The sequence below is a fragment of the Pongo pygmaeus genome, chromosome 10, assembly GCF_028885625.2.
Source record: "Pongo pygmaeus isolate AG05252 chromosome 10, NHGRI_mPonPyg2-v2.0_pri, whole genome shotgun sequence".
Classification (NCBI taxonomy): domain Eukaryota; kingdom Metazoa; phylum Chordata; class Mammalia; order Primates; family Hominidae; genus Pongo; species Pongo pygmaeus.
The window spans coordinates 15051057-15074827 of NC_072383.2; the positions used below are offsets into that span (position 1 = coordinate 15051057).

The 23771-nt window shown below is 36.3% G+C and overlaps 1 protein-coding gene across 1 annotated transcript in view; it reads right to left on the minus strand.

The window, feature by feature from the left end:
• Positions 1–13512: 13512 nt before the first annotated feature.
• Positions 13513–23771, minus strand: part of GUCY2C (guanylate cyclase 2C) — an 82921-nt gene continuing 72662 nt past the window's right edge. Inside the window, exons 22-27 of the mRNA XM_054444573.1 lie at positions 22876–23068; positions 21913–22087; positions 20083–20181; positions 17508–17602; positions 15744–15820; positions 13513–14174 (exon numbers count right to left, since the gene is read on the minus strand). Coding sequence (XP_054300548.1) covers positions 14000–14174; positions 15744–15820; positions 17508–17602; positions 20083–20181; positions 21913–22087; positions 22876–23068 — 814 coding nt within the window. The 3' untranslated portion in view covers positions 13513–13999. The remainder of the gene's footprint in view (positions 14175–15743; positions 15821–17507; positions 17603–20082; positions 20182–21912; positions 22088–22875; positions 23069–23771) is intronic.

Genomic DNA, 23771 nt, shown 5'->3' on the forward strand with positions numbered 1-23771 from the left:
TGGCCTCAGGTGATCCACCCACCTCAGACTCCCATAGTGCTGGGATTACAGGCAGGAGCCACTACACCTGTCCCATATTCTGAATTCTGTTTCTGTCATTTCAGCCATCTCAGCCTGGTTCAGAACCCTTGCTCCTTGCCAGTTCAACTCACCCATTCCCCTGGAGTCACTGGGGGCCAGAAACAAATCCCAGTGCATGGTAGCCCCATGCAGGATTCCCAGGTTCTTCCTGCTTCAGTCCAGCTTCTGTGCCTTGCCTCCATCCACTCTCAGTGCTTTCCCACTGAAGATCTGTTAGGAGTGTACCAGTTGTCTTGGTCTCTCAGTAGCAGCTGTTCCCCCTGGCTATGTCTAGTCAGCCATCTTTCTCCTGAGGTTATTCATTTTAAGGAAGAATATTACAGAGGTATTAGAACCCTCCTAGTGCATAACATGATGTTAATATGTCATTACTTGTGAAATTAACCTTAATTATCTGGTTATTGTGGTATCTGAAGCCTTCTCCACTTTAAATTACTATGTTTTCTATGTAACAATAAATATTTGAAGGAAGGTACTTTGAAACTATGCAAATATCCTCTTTCTTCTTCAACTTTTACTCACAAATATTAGCATTAATTGGTGGACCTTGCCAGTAGCAATGATTACAGTAGTGTTCTAATATTTATCTTTAAATTTTCTTCATTTTTCTACTTATTAATACGATTTTTCTGTAAGGTGGAGTTGTCTCTTCTCTATCAGTTATTTATGGTTAATCATTTATTTATATCTGTATGGAGTCATGGCTATTTACTTTATTCTTTAGGTTATAATTCAATACTTTATTATCTTTTTTTCAGCTTTGGTCATTGGGAGCTTTTTAAAATTAACCTCCATGACATTTTGACAAGCCTCCGTTTTTTGTTTTTTGGTGTTTTTTTTGCACCTCATTACTTTCTGGCAATGTGAGATGATCCAGTCTTATTTTGTATTTTTCCTGTCACAGCCCTGAAATCAATCACTTCCCTAAGGAGTCCTGGTTCTTTTTAAGAATGATATCTAGGGGCTGGGTGCTGTGGCTCATGCCTGTAATCCCAGCACTTTGGAAGGCTGAGGCAGGAGGATTGCTTGAGGCCAGGAATTTGAGACCAGCCTGGGCAAAATAGTGAGGCCCCCATCTCTACAAAAAGTAAATAACAACACCAACAAAAGTGGGCATGGTCCACATGCCAGCTACTCGGGAGGCTGAGGTAGGAGGATTGCCTGAGCCTGGGAAGTTGTGGCTGCAGTGAGCCATGATTGCAATACTGCACTCCACAGCCTGGATGACAGAGCAAGACCCTATATCAAAAAAAAAAAAAAAAAAAAAGATATTTAGAAACCACAATCTGGACACTAGTTGTGTTCATTGCTATTGGGGGTATCACTAATTCTAGGTCTTCTCAGTGAGTTAGTATATACACACATATATATTTATTTCTCTGGCTAGCTATTAAAAATCAACAAGATTCATAGTGTTACTACTGATCCAATCCAGCTCTTCAAAGTTAATTCTGGCATTCCTTTTTTGTTTATTTATAACTTTTTTCTCTGACAATGAGAAACCTGCTGCTCATATCTAAAATATATTTATCTAATTAACCTAGTCTACATTTAAAGTAGTTTCAATTCTAACTTACTCTCTTCTGAAAAACAAATTTATCAATTAGACTACAATGTTTTGTAAAGTACTTTTTAGCCTTACAATATCCACTAAAAATGCTGTTTTCCAAAGTATCTTATGTCAGCTCCTTTCTTTACCACCCTCTTCAATGAGGGTATGCCATTTTCGTATAATAAAGTTAGATTTATTTTTCACAGTCTGCATTCCATATTGGGTTCCATCCACATCTGATTGCTTTATAAAGAATTGCTTACAGTGAAAGTCTTCCTTTGTGGTATACAGTTCTGACATTTTGAGAGATGCATGGTCATGTGTTTACCATCACAGTACCATACAAGACAATTACATTACCTCCAAAATTCATTTGTTGTATCATTTTTTTCTTCTTCTTCTCTTTTTTTTTTTTTTTTTTGAGACAAGTTCTCTCTCTGTCACCCAGACTAGGGTGCAGTGGCACAATCTTGGCTCACTGCAATCTCTGCTCTCCAGGCTCAAATGATCCTCCCACCTCAGCCTCCCAAGTAGCTGGGAACGTGGGCACACACCACCACACTTGGCTATTTCTTTCTGTATTTTTGGTAGAGATGGGGTCTCACCATGTTGCCCAGGCTGGTCTTGAACTCCAAAGCAATCTGCCTGCCTCAGCCTCCCAAAGTGCTGGGATTGCAGGCATGAACCACGGAACCTGGACTTCTTCCAGCTCACAATTCCTAGAGTTTGTAATCAAATTCTTCCAGCTGACAATTCCTAGAAATCACTGACCTAGTTTCCATTTCTAGAATTTTTCCTTTGCCAAAAAGTCATTTAAATGAAATCATGCAATATATAGTCTTTGGGGTCTGGTTTCTCTTAGGGAATTATGTTTAAGGAATCATCTATATTGGCTTTTTAACATTTAATTTTGTTATTTATTATTTTCTATGGATACATAATAGTTGTACATGTTTATGTATTACATATGACATTTACATATATGCACACAATGTGTAATAATCACATGTGGGTAATTGGGATACCCATCACCTCAAACATTTATCATTTCTTTGTGTTGGGAACATCCCAAATCTTCTCTTCTAGCTCTGAAATATACAATAAACTATTGTTAGCCATATGCACTCTATTGTGCTGCCAAACACTAAATCGTATTCCTTCTATCTAACTATATTTTTATCCATTAACCAATCCCTCTTCACCCCCCCTTTTCCACTACCCTTTCCAGCCTTTGATAAACACCGTTATATTTACTACCTCCATGAAATCAATTTTTATTTTAACTCCCACACATGAGTAAGAACACACAGTATTTGTCTTTCTGCACCTGGCTTATTTCACTTACCCATAATGTCCTCCAGTTCCATTCATCTTACAGCAAATGACAATATTTCATCTTTTTTATGGTTGAATGAGATTTCATTATATATATACACCACGTTTTCTTTAGCTAGTCATCCACTGGTAATCACTTAAGTTAATTCCGTATTTTGGTTATTGTGAAGAGTGCTGCAATAAACATAGGAATGCAGATATCTCTTCAATATCCTGATTTTCTTTCTCTTGGTTATATACCCAGCAGTGGGATTGCTGAGTCATATGGTAGTCCTATTTTTAGTTTTTAGAGAAACCATCATAATGTTCTTTATAGCGTCTGTACTAATTTGCATTCCCACCAGTAGTGTACAAGTGTTCCTCTTTCTCTGCATCCTCATTAACATTTGTTATTGCCTGTCTTTTGAATAAAAACCATTTCAACTGGGGTGAGATGATATCTCATTGTAGTTTTGTTTTGCATTTATCTGATGATTAATGATATTGAACTTTTTTATATACCCATGGGCCATTTCTATGTTTTATGTTTTTCAAGAAATGTTTACTGAGGTCTTTTTGCCTATTTTTAAATTAGATTATTAATTTTTTGTTATTAAATTGTTTGAATTTCTTATATATTCTGGTTCTTAATCCCATGTTGGATTGGTAATTTGCAAATATTTTCTCCTTTCTCTGGGTTATCACTTCACTTCGTTGATTAGTTTCCTTTGTTATGCAGAAGGTTTTTAGTTTGATGTACTTTCATTTGTCCATCTTTGTTTTTGTTTGTTTGTGCTTTTGAGACCTTTCCCAAAAAATCCTTGTCCAGACCAATGTCCTGAGTCATTTTTCCTATGTTTTCTTCTAGACGTTTTTTGGTTTCTGTTTTTACATTTAAATTAATTCATTTTGAGTTGATTTTTGTATATATTAAGAGATAGAGATTCAGTCTTAGCACCATTTACTGAAAATATATTTTTTCCCCGATGTGTGTTCTTGGTGTCTTTGCCAAAAATTAGTGAGATTTAAGTGCATGAATTTCTTTCTGTATTCTTTTTTCTGTTCCATTGGTCTATGTGTCTGTTTTTATGTTAATACCATACTGTTTTGATTATTACAGCTTTGCAGCATATTTTGAAGTCAGGTAGTGTGATGCCTCTGGCTTTGTTCTTTCTGTTGAAGATTGCTTTGTCTATTTGGGGTCTTCTGTGGTTCTGTACAAATTTCAAGATTGTTTTTTCTATTTCTATGAGGAATATCATTGGTATTTTGATAGGGATTGCACAAAATCTGTAGATTGCTTCCTTGATTTTTTTTAGGTTGTTTACTATTGGCATATAGAAACACTACAGATTTTGTTATGTTTATTTTGTATTCTGCAACTATACTAAATTTGTTTATTAGTTCTAACAGTATTTTGGTGGTGTCTGTAGGGTTTTGTATATATAAGATTATGTCACTTGGAAGCAGGGACAATTTGATTTCCTTATTTTCAATTTGGATGCTTTCTTTTCTTTCTCTTGCCTATTTGCTTGGCTAGGGCTTCCAATATTACATAAAAGTAAGCATCCATGTCTTGTTCTAGATCTTAGAGGAAAAGCTTTCCAGTTTCCTCCATTGAGTATGATGCTAGCTGTGAATCTGTAATATATGGCCTTTATTGTGTTGAGGTATGCTCCTTCCATGTCTAATTTGTTGAGAGTTTTTATCATGAAAGTGTGGTGAATTTTATCAAATGCTTTTTCTGGATCTGTTGAAATAATCTTATGGTTTTTGTCTTTGATTCTGTTAATGTGGTGTATTACATTTATTAATATGCATATACTGAACCATCCTTGCATCCTTGGGATGATTGCCACTTGGTCAAATCATCTTTTTAATGTGTTGTTGAATCCACTATTTTGCCAGTATTTTGTTGAGGTTTATTGCATTTATATTTATTAGTGATATTGGCCTACAGGTTTTTGTTGTTGTGGTGGTGGTGGTGGTGCTGATGTCTTTGTTTCAGAATCAAGGTAATGCTGGCCTCACAGAATGAGTTAGGGAGAATTCCTTCTCATCACTTATTTTCAAAAGTTTGAGCAGAATTGATATTAATTTTTCTTTAAATTTTTGGTTTAATTTAGCAGTAAAGCCATCAGGTCTTGGGCTTTTCTTTAATGGGAAACCTTTTATTATTTCTATCTCATTCTCATTATTAGTCTGTTCAGGTTTTCTGTTTCTTCATGATTCCATCTTGGTTGGTTGTATCAGTCTAGGAATTTTCCATTTCTTCTAGATTTTCCAACTGATTGGCATCTAGTTGCTGGTAATAGTATCTAATGTCCTTTGAATTTTTGGTGGTATCAGTTGTAATGTCTCCTTTTTCATCTTTGAATTTTGTTATTTGAATCTTTTTTCCTTATTAGTTTAGCTAAGCATTTGACAATTTTGTTTATGTTTTCAAAAAACCAACTTTTCATTTCATTGATATTGTGTTTTTAGTCTTAATTTCATTTATTTCTTCTCTAATCTTTATTTTTTTCCTTCTACTAGTTTTGGGCTTAGTTTGTTATTGATTTTATAATTCTTTAAGGTGCATCATTAGGTTGTTTACTGGCAATCTTTTGCTATTTTTTGATGTAGGTGTTTATTGCTATAAAATGTCCTCTGAGAACTGGTTTTGCTGTATCCCATTGATTTTGGTATGTTGAATATCCATTTCTATTTGTTTCAAAATTAAAAAAAAATTTTTTTTGTAACTTTTTTATTGATCCATTGCACTCATATTTTATGAACAATAGTTTATTTTTTATTGCTGAGTGGCATATGATTGTATGGGTACTCCATAGTTACTTTATTCATATACTTGTTGAAAAATATGTTTTTTAAAATTTATCAATAATACTAATATAAACATTCAGAAACATATTCATATGAACATAGTTTTCATTTTATTTGCATAATTATGTTGGAATGGTGTTGTTAGATCCTATTGTAAGTGTCTATTTAATTCATATTTTAAAGGGCTAAAGTATTTTCCAAAGGTTCTTTACTGTTTTAAATACCTGTTAACAATGTATGAGAGTTCCATTTGTTCTGCATCCCCATAAGTACTTCATATTGTCAGACTTCTGGTTGTAGCCATTTTAATAAGTATGTGGTATTATCTTTTTGTTGTGTTAATTACACTTTACTAATGACTAATGATGTTGAACATTTATATATGTAGATATATGTTTGCATTTATATGTCTCCTTTGGTGAAGTGTCATAAAGGAAACTAAAATAAAGCTACAATTTTCTAAATCTGTGCAATTCAATAGGAAATCAAAAACAAGAAGGCAAACACATGACTAGCTTTAGAACATTTAAAAATAAAAAAATTTTACCTGTATATATTCTATCTCCAGTACCATTCATTTCTTTGTATGGATCCTAGTCTGTATCTGGTATTGAATGTCTTCTGCCTGAAGAACCTTATTTAAAATTTACTATAGAATTTGTCTGCTGACAATAAACCCTCAGATTCATTTTAGGGGCATGAACATCTTTATTTTTTATTTTGAAATATGTGTTGTTTTTTTTTTGCTGGGTATAAAATTCTTTTTTTTTCCTCTCAGCATTTCAAAGATGTCATTCCATTGTCTTTTAGCTTGCATAGTTTCAGAATATGAGTCTGCAGTAAATTCTTAATATTCGTCCTTCTGTTGTGCAATGTCTTTTTTCCCCCTTTGGCTATCTTCACAATTTTTTCTTTATTTTTGGTTTTCAGCAGTTTAAATATAATATGCCCAGATGTGGGTTTGGGAATTTATCCTAAATGGATTTCTCTGAGATTCTTAAACTTGTGATTTGGTGGTTGTCATTACATTTGGTAAACTCATTCTTCAGCATGTGGATCTATAGTTTTCCTACCCTTATATATTGAAGAGACTCTCTTCTCCAATGTATGTTTGTGGTGCTTTTGTTGAAAATCAGTTGGATGTAAAGGCATGAATTTATTTCTGTGTTCTCTATTCTATTCTATTGGTCTATATATCTGTTTTTATGCCAGTATAATGTGGTTTTGGTTACTGTAACTTTATTTAGCCATTATTTTTTCAAATATTTCTTCTGAATTATTTTGTCTGCTAGGATTCCAATCACATACATGTGAGACCTTTTGATATTCTCCCACAGCTCTTAGTAGCTCTGTTTTGTTTCATTCACTTCTTTTTCCCCTTGATTAGTTTGCATAATTTTTTACTCCTATGTTAAAGTACATTGATTTTTTAAATTAGTTGTGTGTAATTTTTATTATCTATTTTTAATTTTTTGAGAAAACTTCATACTGTTTTTCATAATGGATGTATTAATTTTCATTCCCGCCAACAGTGCACAAACATTTCATTCTTCACATCCTTGCCAGCATTTGTTATTTTTTGTCTTTTTGATAATAGCCATTCTAACTGTGGCGAGGTGATTTTTTTTTAAATTTTAATTTTTAAAAATTTAAATAGCTTTACGGGTATAAGTGGGAGTGAAGTGATATCTTACCATGGTTTTGATTTGCATTTCCCTGTTGAACATTTATTTTTTCATATATCTCTTGGCGTTTTGTATGTCTTATTTTGAGAAGTATCTATTCAGGTATTTTGCTTAATTTTGAAATTTTAATTTGGATTGTGTGTGTGTGTGTGTGTGTTGGCTATTGAGTTGTTTGGGTTACTTATATATTCTGGATATTAGTCATTTCTTGGATGAATAGTTTGAAAATATTTTATTGCACTCAACAGGTTGTCTCTTCACTCTGTTGATTGTTTCCTTTACTTTGCAGAAGTTTTTAGTTAAATATAGTTCCATTTGTCTATTTTGTTTTTTTTGACTATGCTTTTGAGGTCTTAGCCATAAAACTTTTGCCTAAGCCAATGTCTTGAAGTGTTTTCCCCATGTTTTCTTCTAGTACTTTCATAGTTTTGGGTTTTATGTTTAAGTCTTTAACCAACTTAGAGTTGATTTTTGTTTATGGTGAGACATGGGGTCTAGTTTCATTCTTTGGCATGTGGATATATAGTTTTCCTACCCTCACTTATTAAAGAGAATGTCTTTTCTCCAGTGCATGTTCATGATGTTTTTGTTGAAAATGAGTTGAATGTAAAGACATAAATTTATTTCTGTGTTCTCCATTCTATTCTATTTGTCCATGTGTCTGTTTTTATACCAGTACCCTGTGGTTTTGGTTACTGCAACTTTATAGTACATTTTGAAATCAGGTAGTGAAATGCCCCCAGCTTTGTTCTTTCTGTTCAAAATTGCTTTGGCTTTCTGGGGTCTTTTGGATTTCCATATGAATTTAATTTTTTTTCTATTTCTGTGAAGAATGCCATTAGTATTTTGATGGGAATTGCATTAAATCTGTACATCGTTTTGGGTAATATAAACATTTTCATAATATTAATTATTTGAATCCATGAATATGGAATATTTTCCATTTATTTGTGTCCTCTTCAATTTCTTTAATCAATGCTTTATAGGTTTTATTGTAGAGATCATTTAACTCCTTTATTAAGTTTATTCCTAGGTATTTTTTTTCTTGAAGCTATTGTAAGCAGAATTGCTCTCTTGATTTTTTTTCCAGTTAGTTTGCTATTGAAATACAGATATGTTACTGATTTTTCTATGTTGCTTTTGTATCCTGCAACTTTTCTAAATTTATTTATTAGTTCTAACAGTTTTTGGTGGAGTCTTTTAGGTTTTTCTATAGATATGTTTATGTTGTCTACCAACAGGGACAATTTGACTTCCTTCTTTCCAGTTTGGATGCCATTTATTTCTTTCTCTTGCATAACTGCTGTGGCTAGAACTTTCAATACTATGTTGAAATTATGAGGTAAATGTGGATATCCTTATCTTGCTTCAAATCTTAGAGAAAAAGTTTTTAACTTTTCTTTGTTCAGTATGATGTTGACTGTGGGTTTTTATCATTGTGGCCTTTATTGTGTTGAAGTATGTTTCTTCTGTGTCCAATTTGTTGAGAATTTTTATCTTGAAGGCAAGCTGAATTTTATTAAAAGCTTTTTTTAGCATCAATGAAAATGATTTTATGGTATTTATCCTTGATTTTGTTACTATGGTTTATCATCTTTATTAATTTGTGTATGTTGAACCATTCTTGCATTCCCTGAGATGAATTCCACTTGATCATGGTGAATGATCTTTTCAATATACTGTTGAATTTTATTTGCCAGTATTTTGTTGAGGGTTTTTGCATGTATGTTCATCAGTGGTATTGGTTTGAAGTCCTTGTCTGGTTTTGGAATCAGAATAATATTGGCCTTGGACAATGAGTTTGGAAGTATTCCCTTCTCCTTAACTTTTTGAAATAGTTTGAGTAGAATTGGTATTAGTTTTTCTTCAAATGTTGGTAGAATTTAGCAGTAAAGCCATTGGGTCCTGGACTTTTCTTTGATGGGAGAGTTTTTATTACTACATCAATCTTGTTACTTGTTATTGTTCTGTTTGGGTTTTCTATTTCTTTATGATTCAATTTTGATAGGTTGTATGTGTTCAGAAATTTATACATTTCTTCTAGATCTTCTAATCTATTGTTATTTAGTTGTTCCTAGTCTCTTATGATTCTTTGTATTTCTGTGGTATCAGTTGTCATGTTTCCTTTATCAGCTTTGAATTTATTTATTTGAGTCTTCTCTTTTTCTTAGTAAGTCTAGCTAAAGGCATGTTGTTTTGTTTATATTTAAAAAATTTTTTTTGCTTTGTTGATCTTTTGTATTGTTTTAAAAATCTCTATTTCATTTAATTCCATTCTATTATTTCTTTTTTCTACTAATTTTGGGTTAAGTTTGTTCTTGTTTTTCTAGTTCTTGAGGTGAAAGTCATCTTGCTTGAGATCTTTCTACTTTTTCAATGTGGGCATTTATTGCTATAAACTTCCCTCTTAGAACTGCTTTTGCTGTGTTCCATAGATTTGTGTATGGTGTATTTCCATTTTCACTTGTCTTAAAAATGTTAATTTCTCTCTTAATTTCTTCCTCGACCTAATAGTAATTCAGGAGCATGTTGTTTAATTTCTGTGTATTTGTAGCGTTTCCAACGTTTCTCCTGTTTTTTTTTTCTTTCTTCTTTTTTTTTCGTATATCCATGCCTGCTGTGTCAAATTCTCCTGTTACTGATTTCTAGTTTTATTCCATTGTGGTCAGAAAACATACTTCATATAATTTTGACTTTAAATTTATTAAGACTTGTTTTGTGCCCGCATATATTATCTGTCCTGATGAATGCTCCATGCATTGTTGAGAAAAATGTGTATTTTGTAGTTGTTAGGTGGAATGTTCTGTAAAAGTCTGTTACGTTCATTCAGTCTAGAGTACAGTTTAACTTCCATGTTTATTAATTTTCTGTCTGGATGATATGTCTATTGCTAAAAGTGGGGCGCTAAAGTCCCCTACTACTTTTATATTATAGACAATCTCTCCCTTCAGGTCTATTAATATTTGCTTTACATTTTACCTTATTATTGGGTTCATATGTATTACAATTACTATATTCCCTGTTGCATTGACTCCTTTATATTTATATAATAGCTTTATTTATTGTTTGTATACTATTCTTGACCTGAGTCTATTTTATATGATATAAGTACAGCTACTCCTGATCTTTTTGGTTTCCATTTGCATGGAATATCTTTTCCCATTCCTTTGATTTCAGTCTGCACGTATCTTCAGAGGTGCAGTTTCTTATAGATAGCATGTAGTTAGGTCCTGTTTTTCTTTAAACAAAAATTCATTCAGCTACTCTATATCTTTTTTTTTTTTTTTTTTTTTTTGAGACAGAGTCTCACTCTGTTGCCCAGGCTGGAGTGCAGTGGTACGATCTCGGCTCACTGCAAACTCCACCTCCTGGGTTTAAGTGATTCTTGTGCCTCAGCCACCTGAATAGCTGGGATTACAGGTGTGTGCCACCATGCTGGCTAATTTTTGTATTTTTAGTAGGGATGGAGTTTCACCATGTTGGTCGGGCTGGTCTCGAACTCCTGGCCTCAAGTGATCCAACCACCTCAGCCTCCCAAAGTACTGGGATTACAGGCATGAGCCACATTACCTGCCCTACTCTATGTCTTTTAATTGGAGAATATAATCCATTTACATTAAAGATTATTATTGATAGGAACATGTTTTCTGTTGCCATTCTTTTAAGTATTTTTTGCATTTTTCTGGTAAATTTTTAATTTTGTTCCTCTCATACTGTCTTCCTCTGTGGTTAAGTAATTTTCTCTAGTAGTATGTTTTAATTCTGTGCTATTTATTGTCAGTGTCTCTGTTATAGATTTCTTTCTTTGTGGTTACTATGAGGCTTACATAAAACATTTTATAGTTATAATAGGTTATTTTAAACTGAAAAGAACTTAGCTTTGATTGCAAAGAAAAGCGAAGCAACAAAACATACTATACTTTAACATCATTCCCCCTCCACGTTTTGACTTTTTGATGTTTTAGTTTACATCTCTTTATATTGCCTCTCAACCAATTGTTGCAGTTATTATCATCTTTAATAAGTTTTAGTCTCCATAATTAAGATATAATTGGTTTATATATCATAATTACACTATTAGAATATTCTGAATTTCTATTCTTACTTTTACCAGTGAGTTTTATACCTTCAGATGTTTTCTTGTTACATGTTAACATCCTTCTCTTTTAGACTGCTGGACTCCCTTTAGGATTTCTTGTATGACAAGCCTGATGTTGATTAATTCCCTCAGGGTTTTTTTTTGTTTTTTGTTTTTTTGGCCTAGGAAAGTCTTTATCTGTCCTTCAGGTATTAAAGATAGCTTTGTTGGGTACAGTATTCTTAGCTGACAGTTTCTTTTTCTCAATACTTTGGATATATATCTCACTGTCTCCTAGTCTGCAAAGTTTCTGCTAAGAGATTTACTGCAAGCTATATCGGGGCTCTACAGAATGTGCTTTTTTTTTCTCTTCATGGTTTGAATATTCCTTATCTTTGATTTTTGATAATTTGATTGTGATATGATTTGGAGAATTCCTCTTTGGATTTGATGGGTGACCTCTGAGCTTCCTGTACCTGAGTGCTATCATCTTTCTTCAGATTTGAAAATCTTTCAGCTATAATTTTTTAAATATGGCCCTTTTCTCTCTCATCTTCTTTAGGAATTCTTATTATAGGAAGGTTAGTTTGCTTGATGGTATCCTATAATTCTTTTTAATTCTTTTTTTCTTTTCTGATGGGTAATTTCATATGTCCTGTCTTCAAGCCCATTGATTCTTTCCTCTGTTTAAATATGCTGTTGAAGCTTTATAATGAGCTTTTCCAGTTTAGCTGTTGTATCCTTTATGTCTAAGATTTCTACTTTTATGTGTGTCTTTACATTTTTTTCTTTGTCAATTTTCTCATTTTGTTCCTGGATTGTTTTTCAAATTTCATTTAATTTTTTAATCTATACTCTCTTGTGCTTCCCTGAACTCTTTAAGAAGATTTTTCTGAATTCTGTCAGACATGTTACAGGCCTTCAATTATTTTGGGTCTATTACTGGAGCTTTGTTGGTTTCTTTTGATGGTATCATATTTCCCTGAGTTTTCACAATCCTTGTGTCTTTACACTGATGCCTGCACATTTGAGGAGATGGTCACCTCTTTCAGCTTTTACAGGTATTATTTGGTGGTGTTAGACCTTTAGTGCTTAATGTTGTAGCTTAGTCACTGGTCTGCTATTGCTTTCTGGTCTGGGGAAGGCTTAAGAGAGCGCTAGAATTTAAAGGTTGTTTAAAAGGAAAAAACCTTTTAGTTGTTTCCAAGTGAGAGGAAGGTTCCACATTAGCACCTGGGCTTTGTGGGAAATCTAACCAGGGATTCAGGCTTTCCTGTGGGTTTTGCCTAGAGTAGGACTGTTGCATCATCCAGTTTTCTCAGTGTGGCATCTCTGCTGATTGGAGCACAGAGCAGCTGCAAGATCTGCATGTCAGTTTCAACAATCGGCACCTCCGCTTTTCATCCCCAGTTCACCCCTGGTGTTTCAGCCCTCCTGGTACTTGCAATGGTTCATGAGATAGGACCATAGTGAGCTTCTTGTGAAGATTCTCAGACTGGTGGGGAGATCGAACTTCCATCTCCAATTCCCTCTTTTTACCTCGTAAACTGTGGGTCTAAGGAAATTATCTGTCAGTGGTGTTATGCCAGCTTGGGGGAGGGGGTGGCACAGTCTAAAATGAATTGGGTATTATGAATCATAATTTACTGATGAAAGATCAGGAGCCTGGAGACATGGATTACTTTACAGTTAGAAAAGTGCAGTACAGGAACTTGACTTTTGCCTGGGTCCCATACTTAGATCACTGCCATCCACATTGTTAATTGGACAAGCTGAAGCAACACCTCTGTATAAGGTCAAAAATTCCCTCATGTGTAGCAAGTGATACTAACCTTCAAGGTTCTCACCCTTGAGCAACAATGCTAGTTTTGCCGTACTTCAGTGTGAGTGAATGTAGTCAGTTTTTCGGTAAGCACAAGATGATGTGACTGATGTATTCCAGGAAAATGGGCAAAATAGGTAGAAATGCATACACAGTCTTGGGAAACCTTTAGCTTTTATTCTTGCCTAATATATAGCATATTTTCTGCAAAAATTATGAGTTAAATATACTTTAATGAAGATGGGTATTTAAAATATAATTATGACAATTTAAAAAATCTTATGAATACAGAAGGAAAAAGAGCCAGTAAACAAAAACAATAGAAACAAACAAACAAAAAATAAATGAAATAAGAATAAAATCTTCTCAAGTTCTAGATAGTCTATTCATTTCTTTTCTTTTCCAGGTGGAAGCTCCCTGGAACAACTGCTGGAATAAGGTTCCAGAGTGGAAGGTAGTTATTTCACTGAGAACACACTTCTGATTCATGCAAGAAAGTCCATGTTCCAGACAGGGCAGCCAAGCCTAAGTACATTTCTGCTTCATTGAGGTCTCAGGAAAATGCAGGCTTTCAGGACACTTGAGGTCGCTGCCTCAGTGCAGCTGTATTTTAATCTGTGTAAGTCCTTACACCTCATTTAGGCTTAAAAATAGGTGCTCTCCTTGTCTGTGGTATTCAGCTGCAAGTATTCCAGAGTGCCTTTTTTATAGCTGGCTACCCGTCTGGGCTTTTGGCTTCTTATCCCTGCTGCCTGTCTTTTCTGTAAAGAGTTGGCAATCATGTCTGAAAATTCTGCTTGCAAACGCTGTTGATTCTCCCTGGAAACAGGGTGGGAAGAGAAAATAGAACTTCTCAGCAATTCATACAGAATATTCCTTAGCTCCAGAATAATCAGTTCAGTTACTCAGTTACTCTTTGAATGCCTATTCTGTGCTAGACACAGGAAATCCAAAGAATACAAAATGATCCCTGCCTTTGATGAGCTTAAAAAACTGTTATCTCTGGTAGGAAATTAGACTTCAATTTCAAAGTGAAATAATATGCTGCTGGAATTTGGAGGCTTGGTTGGGAGGATCTAGGTTTACATATGCCACTGCAGGAAGGGGAAAGGAAGCTGGGAGGATGCTAGGCCCCTGCCACACAACCCTGAAAACTCACTGGTCCCACACATACTTAACAGTGTGAGTCTTGTTTGGGGAAGGCTTAGAATGGTGGAGGGGACCACGAGTTTAGAAGGGACCTGGAACACTGCAAGTAAGGAGCCAGGTTTCTCATGCCCCAGGGAAGATTTGGGTTGTTTTAGCTTTTCTAGAAGCTTGCCATCTCTCTGGGTCTGCCATTTAGGCCTCTGCAAGACAGAGTTTCTCAACCATAGCAAAAGCCAAGGAAATGGCCATATGGCTGCAGTAACATGTGTTGACAGGCAACTGGATGACAGCTGAGTCACCTTTAGGAGAAGTGAAACCTGTCAGTTAACCCTGAAACTTTGTCTTCCTCATCTCAGGGAGAACACAGACTTCATGTTAAGACCCAGAACCACAGTCTTGGGGTTGGGGCAGGTCCTGTTTTCATCAGGTGACTCAACAGAAAGATGAAAACAGGAGTAGAATGCAGAGAGCCTCTTTGCCCCCAGTATGCTCCACTCTTGTGAGAACAAAACATGCATGAGGTGAACTCTAAAGTGTCTTCTGTTCTCCCGAGCAAGCCTGGAACACAATGCTAGCTTTGCCATGCTTTATTGCAGAGCAATATAGTCAGTTTTTCAGCAGGAACAAGATGATGACTGGTACAGTCTAGGAAAGTGGACAGAATAGGTAGAAGCTCATACCCAGACTCAGGAAACTTTTAACTCATTCTTGTCTAATTTATAGTATATTTTCTGCATAAACTATAAGTTAAGTATACTTTAATGGAGATAAGGCATTTAAAGCATAATTTTGACAGTTAAAAATATCATGAATACAGAGCCAGTAAACAAAATGAAGTAAATGAAATAACAAAATCTCCTCAAGTTCTAAATAGTCTGTTCATTCCTCCTCTTTTCCAGGTGGAAGCTCCCTCTTGGGATAAAGGATCCAGAGTGAAAAAAAAAAGGTAGTTTTATACTGAGCCCACACATCTGATTCATGGAAGCAAGTCTATGTTCCAGACAGGGAAGCCAAGGCTAAATACTTTTCTGTTTCATTGAGGTCTCAGGAAAATGCAGGCTTTCAGGATAATCCCCTTCTTGCAGTCTGGGAAGGGAGGTTTCTAAACCTCATGTATAGTCCCTTACTTCTTATGCAATATATGCCACTTGTAAGGCACTTGCCAACTTAAATTGGCTATAACTAACAAAGCCAAGATCTCTAATTTCCTCCCTGTCCCTGCCACACCCAGAAGCTTACACAGTAGGAGGGGTTGGCAGGTTGAATTTCTGGTCCTTCATCCCGGTCAGCCAGTAGGTAGTCTCATTTCCTCTTCCCTGGTAAGACAAAAGAGTTGTGTACCACGGAGGTGAAGGAGTCAGTTCAGTTTTAGACCACTGTTCCCATAATGATCTGTTTCTGTGACATGTTTCACTTCCGCATTTCTCATCAGTGCCAATATTTAAGCACATCACACATTCCTGTTATGATTTGCATTATCTCTAGACAGATTTTTATTTCCAAGTGCCTTTTTAAAAATAAGTTTCTCATTCAGCAGACATCCTTTTCTCAAAGTAGAGTTTTCTTTTTTTCCCCAAAAGACATTTTAAAATATCACTCTAGCAACATCACAAGAACTCTAGCAACATCACAAGAACTCTAACTTAAAAAGGAAGAAAATTCATCTACAATTCTGCTACGTCAACAAATCCAACTGGTTGTCATTGTCCATATTTCCTTCTAGCCCTTTCTGCAATAAAGTTTTGCTACAAAACTTTTGCTACAGTTTCCCTATCTTATTACAAACACATGTACATCACAATTAAGAACTCATTAAGTGGCATTTCTGGGGCCCATCTGGAGGCTACGGAATGTATGGAAATTTACTGGAATACTGGAAACTCTGTCTTTGAAAAAGAGATACAAAATACATATGGCCCAAACACAGCCAGTGAACCACTATTTTTAAAAAATGAGTTTAATAATATATATCTATAATATATATCAATAATTTAAAAATGAGTGATTGATATATATATAATTGATATATATTGTTAAACTCATTTAAAAAAAATAGTGGTTCACTGACTGTGTTTGGACCATAGTAATCCATAAACTGGTTCTATTTTGGGGTAAGTGTTCTTTGTAAAAAATGTATTTATGGAGGATTCAAAAAGCAAGTGTGATGTTAGGACACTTTTATGTAAAAGGAGACTTTTCCAAGGTGCAACCAAAACGTAAAGGCCAGAAGCATTATAGCTACTGGAGACAGGTAACTTACAGTTAATAGTTGGCTTTGCCAGTTGTGAAAAGATTCTAATAACTTTGGAAAAGCAGCCTGAGAAGCATTTGGAGACAACTGATGGCTTTGGAGGGCAGCTGTTTTAAATGTGAGGAACTGCATGAAGAATCTGGAATAGCGATTCTCAAATATTAGTGTGGTCATAAACACATTATCTTGTTAAAAATATAGATTTCTGATCTACACCTACAGAGAATCTTGCATAGTAGGCCTGGTAGAGTGTCCACACATCTGCATTTTAACAAGCTTCCAGATGAGGAGGAGGAGGAGAATGGGGCCACACCTTGTCATTCACTCCTTGTGATTCTAGAGCTTCCGAATAGTAAAGCAACTGGCAAGAGAGGTGACCTCAGATCATAGCAGCGTTGTGTAGTAAGAGTAGGGAAGTAAGTGGGGGGACAAGGGTTTTGATTTAAATTAAATAAGTCCTGGACCAGACTGTATGTAGCTATTGTGTTTGGAGGAGGAACTGGAGACAAAACCTGGATATGGCAGAGTAAACGCTGGCAGAGTTCAAAACGTCAAAAGGGCTCTTTGGAGTAAAGGGAAGTTCTGAGTTCACATTTTTTGGTGGTCGTTTCTCTTGCAGAGGATGGAGGGTGCTCATCGTGATGAGTACAGAAAAGGATTAGCATGCTCAACTTTCCTGGCCGAGTCTCAAAGGAGGTGGCCCAAGCGTGTCTGAGAGCTTTTCCTATGCATTGTCTTTGTGGACTCCTTACCTTTAAGTATGTTTCTCCTCTCACTTCATAGAGGAACTGGCACTCAGTTCTCTTCAGGATGGCTATGGTGGAGCCACTCACGTGAATTCTCAAAGCTGGAAATGCAAAATAGATAAATAAAAATCTCAGCTATTTCATGGCCTATTTGTTTCCCGTTGATTCAGGATATCAACAACACCTGAGACAAGAATCCTAAATCAAGAAGAAACAATTGTGGCTATTTTAATGAAAGAACACTTAAAAATAACATCAGAGAGATAAGAAATGGTATAGTTTGGATATTTGTCCCCACCCAAATCTCATGTTGAATTTTAATCCCCAGTGCTGGAGCCCTGGCCCCCCACCAGGTGTCTGGGTCACAGGGGTGGATCCCTCATGGCTTGGTGCTGTCTTTGCGATACTGAGTTGTCACAAGATCTGGTCATTTAAAAATGTGTGGCACCTGCCCCTGCCACTCTCTTTCTTACTCCTGCTTTTGCCATATGAAGTGCCTGCTCCTGCTTTGTCTTCTGCCATGAGTGAAAGCTTCCTGAGGCCTCCCCAGAAGCAGATGCAGGCACTATTCTTCCTGTACAGCCTGCAGAACCATGAGCCAATTAAACCTCTTTTCTTATAAATAACCCAGTCTCAGATTTTTCTTTATAGCAATGCAAGAATGACCTCACACAAGAAATATAATCTCACGTGGGAAGAAAGAAGGCCTGACATCAGTTTTCAGGGTGCTGAGTGATGTGATGGGGATCCCTAGGTTTTGCTCCATAGATTCTCATTCCAGCTCAGAATAGTAGCCTGCGGGACCTAGTTTTAGATTTGGCTTGTAGTGTCAAGCTTGGGTGTTGGAGTTTGGTTTTGGGTCCCTGTGGAAAAGTTCCAATAAATAGTTAAAGCCTTGTGGGCAAGGTGAAGATTCAGGAGAGTTGAGGGGTCTTGATTTTCTCAAATTTCTTCTTCTGGAACATTGTTATCCTTTGACAAAAGAAGTGGTGAGGGCACACCTATTCACAAGTCCATTGATGTGTATCACCTTTCCCAAAATAGGGGCCTAATAGCAATACCACAAACAATTACAACAGTAAGAATAATGACAATCTCAAATTGTATACCTACCATGTACCATGATTGCCAAACGCTTAACATGACATCATCCCAAATTATTTCAGAAACCCTCTTGGCAAGGTTGGTATTCCATTTTCAATTTATATCTTTATCTTTCTGAGAGCTAGAAGGATCAGGTAGCTTTCTCCTCAACTTATACTGAGAATGATTAACATAATTTCAATTGTAACCCAAGTCTGTCTGACCCTAACCTTATCCTTTTCCTTGCCAGCATGATTTGCCAGGACAAACTAGTATCACATTGTCAGTACACTACCAAAATACCATCCTGCCTCCTGTGGTTTTGTAAGACCCAGCCATGTCTACCAATGCTTATTTTCTCTCTTCTTTATATTTCTGCTACTACCACTGTCATCAACATTTATTGAGCATCTACTTCATGCAGCACATTGTGCGTCTACCTTGCCAAGCAAATGCAATATATTCCTTTGTATATAACAAATGTTTAGATTTTTCTTTACTAAAATCAATTCTTGGTCGGGTATGATGGCTCTTGCCTGTAATTCCAACACTCTGGGGCTTTGGGGGACCAAGGCAGGAGACTTGCTTGAGCCCAGGAGTCTGTGACCAGCCTAGACAACATGGAGAGACCACACCTCTACAGAAAAAATTTAAAAAATTAGCTGTGCATGGTGGCGTGCCTGTAGTCCCAGCTACTCAGGAGGCTGAGGTGGGAGGATCACTAGAGCTGAGGAGTTCAAGGATGCAGTGAGGTGTGATTGTGCCACTGTACCAAAGCCTAGGCGACAGAGTGAGACCCCATCTCAAACAAATAAAAGTCAATTTCCAGGAAAACCGAATATGCTTTGGGAGGCCAAGGTGGAAGGACTGCTTGAGGTCGGGAGTTTGAGACCAGCCTGGGCAACATAGTGAGACCCAGTCTCTATTAAAAATTTAAAAATTAGCTGGATGTGCTGGTATGTTCCTGTAGTCCCAGCTACTTGGGAGGATGAGGTGGGAGGATCACTTGAGCCCAGGAGTTCAAGTTTACAGGGAGCTATGATCGTGTCACTGCACTTCAGCCTGGGTGACAGAACGAGAGCCTGTCTCTAAAACAACAACAAAAAAGCAAAACCAAATAAGAGGGAAACAGGAATGTGAACCAGAGTGTATAGTTCTTACCTTGCCTACTGATTTTTTTTTTAACTTTCATGACTCTATGGTAAATGCCATGACTATTCTAAGTAGAATATCCCCAGATTCATTGTATATGAGCCAAAAATATAGAAATAGTCTAAAACTGAGCAAAAGTGGAAGAATAAAATAATTATCAGTAAACAACAACAAAAGCAAATGTAGCAAAAGGTGGATTGACACGGGTTTGTGTTCAGCTAATGTGAAGAATTATTCTACATCTCATTGGCACTTTGTATCTCCTTATTGTGCATTTTATCTCACAGTTGCCCTCTGCTGGAAGACAGAATCTTTGTCCTCTGAGAAAAACAATCTCCCTTCTTACGGAGGCCAGTGGATTCCATCCTAGAGGCTGTGTTGACCGTATCTCCAAATAGACAATAACGAGGCATCTTGATTCCCACAACTCCAGCAGCACAGGGACCTGAAATGAAGGACACAAAGCAGGACGTGAAGGCGATAGAAATTGCAGAGTAGAGTGAAGACAGGTAAGCCTCTCTGTATGGTCACAATCCTGAATACTTCCTGTCATGGAGAAGTGGCTGAGGATGTGAAATGTGAGCTGGGACTTTTGCTTTAAATGGATGAATCCAATGAAGCATCATTATTCAATGCATGCAATCATAAAGTATTTTGCTCTCGCAAAGAAAACAACATTTGTAGCAAATAGGAAGGCATCCAGAGATCCAGACCACAAAGGTGATTTTAAATAGAAGGCTCTCAGGAAGGATGAAGATGAGCCCCACTGCTTGCTTACTGTGCCAAACCACACAACCCTGAATTTCACACTGCTGGAGGGCACTGTAGACTTGAAGCTTCAATGGCTCATGTTTGTTTTATTTTTGTTTTAAGGTGGCATTTCTGGGATTGGTGCCATGACAATGGAAGACAGAAGACAAGACAAAGGCATAACCTTCCTTAAGCATTTCATGGACCAGGCGAATGCAGCTGGATAGGGAAGCCTGTGGCACAAGGAGGTTCTAACAAGCAGAATAAAAGCCCAGATTAGACTATGCGCTGTGGCATATTAGGTAGGAAATAAGGGTTATTCAGTCACGTATTTGCATAGAATGACTGAATGCAAGGAGTTAACAGTTTTAGAAGTCAAAGATTAACTCAAAAACTGCAAAGCTGAGTTTTAAGCAATGCCTTGCTAAAGATTCATCTAGATGACTTCTGAGTTCCTCTCTTACTATGTTTTTCTATAACACCTGTGACTCATCTCAAATCTTGATGTTCAAGGCTGTTGAATTAAACTAAGTTTGGCCTGAGGCTGCCTCTTAGGGGTCCCTACAAAACAAACTGCAACCTAGGTTGGTACATAAACAAACTAAAAGCCTAACTAGGGTATACTTATGTTACAGATAGCTGAGTCTCAGCCAATCTCAGTAGCTGAGCTTCAGCCAGTCACAGGCTGTCAACTGATCGGACCTTGACCAAATCAGGGGAACACAGAGCTGTGACCAATCAAGTTGTTTCTGTCCCTCACTTCTGTTTTCTGTCTATAAACATTGCCTGCCCACCTTGCCCATTGAAGCTCTCTGAACCTCTTCTAGTTTTAAGGGCCATCTGATTTGAAAATTGTTCTTTGCTCAATCAAACTGTGTTAAATTTAATATGCATAAAGCTTTTCTTTTAACAAGGCTATGTAACTTTCATGGTCTTTGAAAGTGACTCATGTACTTTCTGTATAACTGCAGTGGCAGGGAAGGGAGGGGATATAAATAGTATAGAAATTTCACCATCTGTTCTTTATTTCCCCTTGTAGATAATCTAATCCACTTAAGATACTATAATATTTTAGTGGTAAAATATATTAAAGTTGGGGGTGGGGAGAAAGGGAATGGGGAGGAAATAAATGAAATCCTAGGTATGGTGATTTAAATAGGAGTCCAAAGCTTCTTGTTTTTGTACATGTTTGGTGTTTATCGTGTCAGCAGTCAGTGGTGCCCTCAAAGGTCTTGTTCTTAGAGCTCTCTAGGGACTGGGTCTAAATATCTCAGGATGCATAGTGGGACCTCACATTTGGCAAAAAGAATTAAGAGTAAACATTATGCGAAGTCGATCACACTTGAAGACCTTTTATCCTTTCTGATTTAGTTGATGCACAGCAGTACATATGGTTCCCAATTTGCTAAGATGCTCAACTGCATACCAGAGTGAACTCCAATGCGAATCCATATTGGGAGGCCAGGAAGATGCTCCAGCTCAAAGGTCCCCATGAAGCTGAGGATTTCCAAGGCCATCTTGGCAATGTCTATTGCATGCCGATTGCCATTTCTCTTAGGCAAACCACTAGCCACCATGTAGGCATCACCAATGGTTTCCACCTGTGGAAACAGTTTCTCATGAGTGCCTCTGCCCCTTTGAAAAGCACAGAAATTAAACAGAAGCAGTTAATCACATGTCAAACACAAAAAGTGATTTGGGAACACAGTATGAGCATAGCCCTTTACACTTTTTCTGGGGCCAGTTCGATCAGTTCTGCGCTGATTTCTTCAGGGTTTTTATAGTCCAGTTAATGGGTGATAAAATAGCTATAAAGGAATTTAGCCATTTAAAAGTACTTCATAATTGTATAAATTGTCCAGATGTGGTGACAGTTCTAGAAATGTTCAAATAAATAATCTGAATGGTTTTATGTAATTTGAGGAACACCCTTAGTTTCCTGAAAATTAATCCTTTAGCAAATGTCAACATACTATTTGACAGAATATTGTATTTTGTAATATGTAATTTTATACATTCTTGTAGTATGATTTTCTATTTATTATAACCCCAGTGTCTTCTCTGCTTCATTTGCAGTCAGCCTAAACACTGCCCATTTTTTGGAGGTGATTTAAGAGTATGCCATTGTGTCTAAATTTAATACTTCAAATTCATTCCTGCTGAACTTCCTGTTGTACCTTTTTTGCTGCTTCTTAAAGTTGAATGGTAATTTTGACTTCTCACTCCTCTAATCCTTCTACTTCTCTTCACTTTTAGCTCAGATTCAACCACCAATTCACTAAATGTGAAACTAGAGAGGACAAGAGTAGTAACAGAAACAACCAATTCAGGCTCTGATGACCTTGGGTTGTACAATTAATGGTTTCAGCCTGTTAGGTGATGTGGTTACCTTGTAGACATCATGATGATCAACAATGTGGTCAAAACTCTTATAGATGTCATTAAGCATGTCCACCACTTCCATGGGGGTGCTGTATTTGCAGATAGTAGTGAAACCTACAATGTCACTGAAGTAGATTGTAACTTCCTCATACAGTTCCGGCTCCACAAAGCCTTTCTCCTTCAGAGACTTTACCACTAGCCTAGATGAATGAAGGGAAAAAAAAAGCCTTCAACTTCAGCAAATTTCTTCTTGTTTCACATAAATCTTTCAGAGAGTAGTGATTGTTTACCAGGAATTCTAGAATTTGAGACTTCAGTGAATTGAGTGAATTGGAAACAAAGAGAGGTTGTGTATATCATATACATGAACATATTACACAAATACACATATAATACATGTTGTGAACACAGATGAATATAAGCAGGTTGAACATTAACTTAGTCTTTGATTATTAACCCTAATACACATAAATAGATAACTTTAATATCCTCAAAACTCTCATACATATACATACTTGTCCACTTTTTGCTTCTCTATTGATAATCAACTTCTTACAGATGTGGCTCTATATGCAGAAGCTGAGGAGAGTGTGGTATTACTTAAATCACCACAGGTATCAGATCTGAATTTCTCAACAAAGTTGATAGTTTTACTTTCCTGGCATATGTAACATGGCATTGCTTAATATTACTATGAAATAATGATGCATTTAAATATAAATTTTGATATATTCTGAACCAGAGTTCATTTGATATATTTTGAACCAGATTTGGGTCCTTTATAAAGCAGAATCAATCATGTAAATAAATTAAATCATGCTAAAACTGTAGAAGTCAAATTAAAGCAACTTTTAGAATGTCTTTGCTGAATGAGGTGCAGTATATCAGATTCAAGATTGAAGG